The sequence below is a fragment of the Sinocyclocheilus anshuiensis genome, unplaced genomic scaffold (genome assembly GCF_001515605.1).
Source record: "Sinocyclocheilus anshuiensis isolate Anshui unplaced genomic scaffold, SAMN03320099.WGS_v1.1 scaffold919, whole genome shotgun sequence".
Lineage (NCBI taxonomy): Eukaryota > Metazoa > Chordata > Actinopteri > Cypriniformes > Cyprinidae > Sinocyclocheilus > Sinocyclocheilus anshuiensis.
The window spans coordinates 645,560-653,459 of NW_015547671.1; the positions used below are offsets into that span (position 1 = coordinate 645,560).

The window sequence follows — 7,900 nt, forward strand, 5'->3', positions numbered from 1 at the left end:
AAAGTACCAGGTACCAGGTACTGTACCCAGTGGAAAACCCCCCAAAAGTGAACCGTACCGAGCCGTACTGTGCCGTACCATGCAGTGGAAAAGCGCCATTAGTGAGGCTCACGATAGAGCCTACATACTAATAGTACTGTCTAAGTGGAGCTCTACTGGTACTCAGTACGAAGACCTCAAGTGAGGGGAGTACTCGAAAGCTCGACCTGAAGAGCGACTTATCAAGGAGGCCCACAAGAGCCTAACAACCTAAAACAGCCACAGAGCTCTGTTGAGAGAACACTAGATACTGTGATCTCAGCATAGCGACCCTCAAAGGGAGGGGGAGCTACCAGGCTCAGGAACAGCTGATCAGGGAGGCTCACAGAGAACCTCAAAAACCTGAAATAACTGCAAACAAAAATACTGGGGAGCAGAGTGCTCAGCATAACTCTCTCGGCGAGAGGAGCAGAGACCATGCTCAACCTAAATACACGTACCTGGGCTGAGAGGATGAGGAGGCTCAAACAAAAGCCTAACAACTCAAAAACTTGCCATTACACTCGAGTACAGACCTCTGCCTCTAGTAGTCCCGCGAAAGCAAACAGTGAGCGCATCCTTCTCTCTCGTGAGGCAGACGCATGTGCTTCCATACACAAGGCTTGAAGACAAAGAAGAGTATGACGTATTCCGCAGGTGTTCTTTTATACCCGCAGTCACTTTATTGTTTACGTCATAGGCTGCCGCCTGCCTTTGTCAAGTTCATTGTCGTTTTTTCATTCATGCTTCAGACACCGGTCACGTTGAAGGCATTCCCCTAGCACCCTCTAGAGGACACAGCATGGAGTTCCCTTTCGAAAGGGAATCAGATTTTACATTTCTTTTTAATTCATTAATGATTTAACTTTAACTATCATACCATCGCTGTCAAGAACCTTTTTAAGCACCTTTATTTTTAAGAGTGTATGCACCTTTCAGCATTACCTACACTTAAGGATTCATACAGGTACATGTAAAAAAATAAAATAAAATCAGCACCTGTATAAATTCATGCTCATCACAAACTGGATCTGTATGTGACTTTTTTTTTTTCATAAAGTAATTAATTGTTTTGCTGTAAGCAGACTGGAGAGTGATACAATCTGTTGTGAGGTGGACACATTCATTCCAGCAATCACCATGAGTTTAAGGTGAGTCTCAAAAGTCATGCTCTTTCTACAGGAATGTGAATTACTATTATATTAAAGGTAATTAACTCTGGGCTTTTTGAAGATTCACACATTTCACTTCAAACAAACAAACAAACAAACAAATAAATAAATAAATTAGGCAATCAATTTTTGATACCATAGAAATGTCATAAATCTTGTCACCAGTGTCAATCACAAACCAATAATAGGCAAAATTCAATAAAAAATCTAAAGACAAGTAAACAGTCAGAAATTAAGTAAGAATAATTACAAGCAATAGGACTACAACAGAACAAAGAAATAAGAAATGCTACATACATTGTATGAAGTAATCAAATGTTTTAAAACACGGCATATTCTTCACTGTGCAAATTAAATATATATTTTGTCTTATTAATGTTACAAAAGTGATTGAGTGAAGAGCAGATTTTCTCTCTTTTGTTGTTTGATTAAAAATAATGACAGATGATGCTGCCTGGATTCAGTATACTGTTACACATGTTTTCTTTCTCAGCTGTTTGCTTTTACTTAAGACCTAAATTGCTGTGTTTAGAAGGACACTTGCAAAGACGGGCATTTTGACACATACAAGTTTAACCACTCAAGGCCTATAAAGCAACAAAAATAACTCCATTCAATACTCACGCGCTCTATGAGCAGTGTCTTCACATGTGTACACGCTTAGAAACTGTCTCTGTCTCTCAGACAGCACACACATATGAAATTAGTTCTCTTTCACTGATGATTGCATTTTAATGGATTAAAATCACGTTTTTTTTAAACCACAATGCTTAAAAACGCATACAAAGGATAAATGTTTGTGACAATGTAAGACAGCAACGTCATGTGATTTTGTAACTGCGATAGAGAGGATAGTCCAAAATCACTACCAGCTGACAAATTTCTACCAGTTAATCATGTCTACCGATATATTGCCCACCCCTACAACAGTGTAATGCAGACAAAATATTTCAGAGCTGAGCAAAACTCTATCTATCTATATATATATATATATATATATATACACACAAAGGTTTTATTTCATTTATTTCCATGATTTGTCATTGGCTAAAAATGTTAAATTCCCTGACATTTCCAAGTTTTCCATGACCGCGAACAGGCCAAAGTATGCTTCGGTTTTCATGCATACGCAAGGAACAGCGTACAGTGCGTGTGATGCAAATTTCATCACCAGAATAGTACACGCATCATCCGATTTTTGTAACCGCGTGTATGCCCATTCACTTGGTTTTGCACTAATCTTTTGTTCCACAAGATGGCAACACTGGCCCAGACCATTGTTTCACAGTAGAAAATTAAACTAAAGAGCAACAACAGCAACAACATAGCAGAGTCTGCTATAAACAATAACACTCAATAAACTTTATTCACAGGTTCACAGAGATGGCCCCCAATGGAAAACCACTGAAATAAAATAGTAGAGACTGCTATAAACAATAACACTCAATAAACTTTATTCACAGGTTCACAGAGATGGCCCCCAATGGAAAACCACTGAAATAAAATAGTAGAGACTGCTATAAACAATAACACTCAATAAACTTTATTCACAGGTTCACAGAGATGGCCCCCAATGGAAAACCAATGAAATTTCAAAACGTTTCGAAACATTTAGGAAATAACAAAGCCTCGTGTACTGAAATAACATGACACATGGCAGTTTGATATACACGCTCCGAACCATTGTTTCGAAACAAATGATTGGCATAGGTTTCAAAGCTTCACGAAGCAGTGCTTCAAAAGCACCCATTACTATGGTTGATTCCCTGCCTGTTATTCTGGATTACCCTTTGCCTGTGTTTATTGTCCTGTGGTTATGGTTTGGATTGATTACCCATGTGTATTATCTTTTGCCTGTTTCTGGATTGTGTCTTTGGATTACCCTTCATTAAATACTGCATTTGTATCCTCAGCCTTTGTGTTTCCGTGCAGTTCATAGCACAGACAATTTAATGTAACATTTTCAATTATTGTATACTAACATGACAAACTGAGTATTCTGTGGATAGTATAGGTGGGCACAAGAAGAACCTGGTGGGCATCACCTCCCTAGAACCGGCCCTACGCATAAGGAGTGGCTGTACAGGTTGCGATGCTTCGTGTATTGATTGAACAATGTGCTCTTAAAACAGTGTGTCAAGTTTCAAGTTCAGGCTTCAAGATGCTGCACTCTTTACCATTTCAGTGTGCTCTGACATACTTTCTTCAATGGTCAAGCCAATGTTATCACCTTGTGGAATAAGTATTAAGCACAAAAAAGTGCCAGCTGAGTTGATAGGTACAGTTTGCATCACAACCAAAATATTTAAGGCTGCTCTATCAGCCGATAATTACTTTGGGATATTTGATCGGCGGTCTGCCATGAGAGGTTTGGCATGACATGCAGTGGCACTGGCACGGGTAAAATAATTATAATGCTGAAGGTGAGGTACAATTCATATTTCTTCATTAAATAACTTAATAACTTAGTAATTTGAAAACTTTCTGTGAGACATAATTTCACAAACGGCATAAGTGGATTACCGCGTGCTCTATCTCTTTTCCTCTCAAAATGTGCAAATGGCTTCAAATCAACACATCGCGTCTGCACTGTAAGCTGTGCACACTGCACAGTTGACACGGGAATTGTCACTTGCACAATCGAGGCGGGTGCATCGTCACTAAAGTTCATAATTTGCATATCTTTTTAATTCTTGCCAGTGTTTAACCATTCAGCACTCGCACGCTCTCCTGGAGACTGTGTAATGCCAGGTTCACACATACTCCGTTTGCAGTGCGTATGTGGTGCGTCTTTTTTCACGCTCATGGTAACGGATTAGAGTGTTCACACTGCACACGGTTGTGGTCCGGCAGTGTGTTCCAGGAGCGGTGCATCTGCAGCTGTTCTCCGATTGTTTCCACACTGAGTTTGCTGTGCTGCACGCACTAAATTAAAGTGACAGCGGATTGTTTGTGGTAAATATGAACATCGATTGACACAAAAATGTAGTAATTACACCATAAATGCATATAATTAAAGTCTACTGTGTTTCACAGTCAACACATATAGCTTTTTAGCAAGGTTTAACGGAAAAGAGCACTTTTAGGCTATAACAGATGGCACTTGTGGAGGTAGAAAAACAACGTTTTTTATGGACCGCAGGATTGCTTGTAATAAAGATTTAAATGCAAAAGAAAAGGCAGTAGAGCTGACTGTTTCTGTCAATGGTAAGTTTTAATTTGTGTTTGTGATAACGTAAGAAAAGTAATTTAAATGTTTTGCCACTTGCTTGAACAACTTAATGTATAAACCTACGAGTAAATGCAAAAGAAAGAAAGCATTGAAAAATGTGTCGCTTATATTTATTGTTTAAACACGTCTATGAAAGATTGTATTGCTGTACTGTGTAAAAAAAATCACAATGCTGAAAAAGCATTTTCAGTAACAATGTTTGGATTTAAAATCAAAATAATGGATAAATGTTGTGTTTGTGGTAAATAGCAAATGGATCAGTAGCGGACTCCTGTGTGAAAGCACAATGAGTCTGTGCTGCTTCTGCACCGCTTACATGGACTGCATACACACTGCAGACAGAGTATGTGTGAACCTGGTGTAAAAGGCCACCTCACATACAGCTCACGAAATCAGGGATAAATATATATTTTTGAAAAATGCCCCCCTCCACTCCTCAAATTAAAAAGAAAAATCCCCTCTCACAAGAGTCGCCTAAGAGGGGAACTCCCCCCATTTTCAAAAATGAAATTCAGGCCCTGAATAAATGTCTAAAACTCCTGATTGGAGTATCTCTATAAATAATTCTACACGATAAAAAGAAGGCTTTAAAAAATCGATATCGGTGATCCTATCGGCAGATACTGCGTTCTGTGATCGGCAATCAGCTTCAAAAATCCTGAATGGAGCACCCTTAAAAAACATTCTTTGTGCTTTAAATGATATAAAACATCCAACCAATTTAAAACTAACATGAGAAGACATTCTATGAATGTAAACTGCATTTGGATGGCCTTTATTGTTTGTGTTTCTTTACTTTTTGTTCATGTTAAAAATTATTGTAAAATGCCTGTATTTTCATGGGTATTTTGAATCTTAAATTCTTGCTACACAAATATTCTGACAATCATTTCCCTCCATATTTTACAGACAGCCAGGCATTTCACCATGCAGATCAACTCTGATTCATGAAGGTCCTCCAAAACGATACTGTCTAGAAACAGAAAGAAAAGTGCTTGATGATAATGGAAAAGTCAGAAAATGGACTTATGGGATAAAAGACACCAGTAAACCAAACCAAATCATTCTGCTGGTGGGAGAGACTGGCGCTGGTAAGACGACTCTCATCAACACTATGGTCAACTACTTACTGGGAGTGAAGTTTGAGGATGAAGAATGGTATGAAATCACTGAAGAAGCAGCTGGAGATCAAGCAGAATCACAAACCTCTGAAATCACAGTGTATGAGGTCTTTCCTGTGAAGAGTCCCATGTCTCTCACCATCATTGATACTCCAGGCTACGGAGACACTCGAGGACTGGACAAAGATCTGGAAGTTGCTGAGAATTTAGCCACTCTGTTTCAGAGCAATGATGGAGTTCGTGAAGTCGACGCTGTGTGTTTTGTGATTAAATCATCTCAAAGATCTGCTGAGAATTTAGCCACTCTGTTTCAGAGCAATGATGGAGTTCATGAAGTCGACGCTGTGTGTTTTGTGATTAAATCATCTAAGAATCGTCTCTCTGACCGACAGCATTACATTATCAGTTCAATTCTGTCTTTGTTTGGAAAAGACATTATGAACAACATTGTGTTTTTAATCACACACTCTGATGGTCTGCCACCCAAGAACGTCATTGGTGCCATTAATAAAGCTAAAATCCCCTGCAGACGAGACAAAAGTGGCCAACCTTTGTATTTCTTGTTCATCAACCGGCAGGCTGAAGCCCGTCACACTGAGAGACATTACATGCGTGCTCAAAGAAATGCCTGGAAAGACAGCATGAAAGAAGTGAAGGATTTCCTTCAGTCTCTGGATGAAAAGAACAGAAGAAGTTTGGAGTTGACTTCAGATGTCCTGATGGAGCGCATTCAATTAGAAGCATCCATCAGCAACTTACAGCTGCGAGTTCAAGAGAAAGAATCGAAGAAATCTGAAAACCTTCAGATTCAGGAGGTAATGAGACAAAACAAGGAGAAGATAGAGAAATGTAAAAACTTCACCATTAAAGTAAAAAAGGCTGTCAAAGTGAAGGTTCCCATTGAGAGCAAGTCATGGAAGAATAAGAAGGCGACGACCTGCACCGTCTGTGAGGAAAACTGCCATGAGTTTGACTGCTGGTGGGGTTCTGATCCAAGCAAATGTGAAGTCATGAAAAAAGGCTTCTGCACCGTGTGCACAGGGAAGTGTCACCACAGCAAACACGTCAAAGAAAACAAGAAATATGTCATCAGACACTCAAGCATGACACTTGAATTTGATGATTTTAGAAAAGAATGTGAAAAAGCCCAAGAACAGTGCAAGAGGTTCTCAATGGGTCATCTTGACATAGATCTGAAGGAGATTGAGGACCAGAAGTCCAATCTTCTGTCTGATGCTTACAGGACCATCAAGAATCTGTCTCAGATCGCGTTAAAACCAGACTCTGCCTTCACTCTTCAGCATCTCGACTTCTTCATCCCCAGAGTGAGGGAGGCTGGGAAAGAAAACTGGGTCCGAGAGCTGGAGGAGATGAGGAGAAACGCTGAAGCTGAAGAAGCAAATAAAGATGCTCTGAGTTATCTTAAAGCTGGTCTAGGAAAACTTTTCCTTACTGGGCAATTAACAAATGTGGACAGGACAACAGAAGAAACAATGACAATAAAGAAAACTGCTTACAAAGAGAAATCACTGATGGCGACTCTGTAGATCTGAAGATAATAAGAAAATAATAAAGTTAATTTACCAATAGTATCAAGTTAATTTTCACCCTGGTGTTCAGTGATTCTTTAAAGATAGGCTCTGTACAATTTTAATATAGGTACAGTATATGATATCTAGCCAACTGACCTTTTTTCAGGTTAGTGATGAATATGCAGAAACCGTAAAAGACAATAGGAAAAGTTTTGCATTCCTGTCAAAATCTTTGTGTTCAGTCACAATCAGGGGGAAACCGTATGGGCCCTCAGAGAGGGCCTAAACTATTGTAAAAACAATATTTACAATTTTTAAATACTTTTTTTTTTAAATGACAATCTTTTAAATACTATTTTTAATAAAAAGTTATAATTTCTAATTTTAAGCAATTCATAATTTGACAATCATAATCTAAATTAAATAAATACAATTTCTGCAGAAATAAACTCTTCAAATCTGCCTATTCAGTGGATGGGTTAAGTGAATTACGGCCATTTTCTTCTTATTAGAATGAGGCCCAAGCAATAGTAAATCAATGGGAGCGTAATATCAAACTGACAGAAAAATTGACCAATAATATATTTCCTCTAAATGAGCAGGCCTTGTTATCACTAACTTTATGACAAGTTCCGCCCGCTGTCGGATCTCTATTGAGATAAATATATATATGCTGATAAGCTAACTAAATATTATTCACATCAATATGGAAGTCACAAACAACGTAAGTGAGGACATTTACATAGTAATAGTCAATTACGAGGACTATTAACTATGATATGTCGGCTTACATTAAACACACATTACATTTGTTGTTAAAAGAAC

At 38.5% G+C, this 7,900-nt stretch overlaps 1 protein-coding gene across 1 annotated transcript; it reads left to right on the plus strand.

Moving 5' to 3' along the window:
• Positions 1-1,158: 1,158 nt before the first annotated feature.
• On the plus strand, positions 1,159-7,090 carry LOC107702766 (uncharacterized). Its single transcript, XM_016505177.1, has 3 exons — positions 1,159-1,169; positions 5,332-5,801; positions 5,880-7,090. The coding sequence occupies exons 1-3, from the start codon at positions 1,159-1,161 to the stop codon at positions 7,088-7,090; spliced, it is 1,692 nt and encodes a 563-aa protein (XP_016360663.1).
• The last annotated feature ends 810 nt before the right edge of the window (positions 7,091-7,900 follow it).

Coding starts and splice junctions, on each gene's coding strand:
- LOC107702766 (XM_016505177.1), top strand. Junction 5,802..5,879: donor TCGTGAAGTCGACGCTGTGT/GTTTTGTGATTA, acceptor GAGTTCATGAAG/TCGACGCTGTGTGTTTTGTG.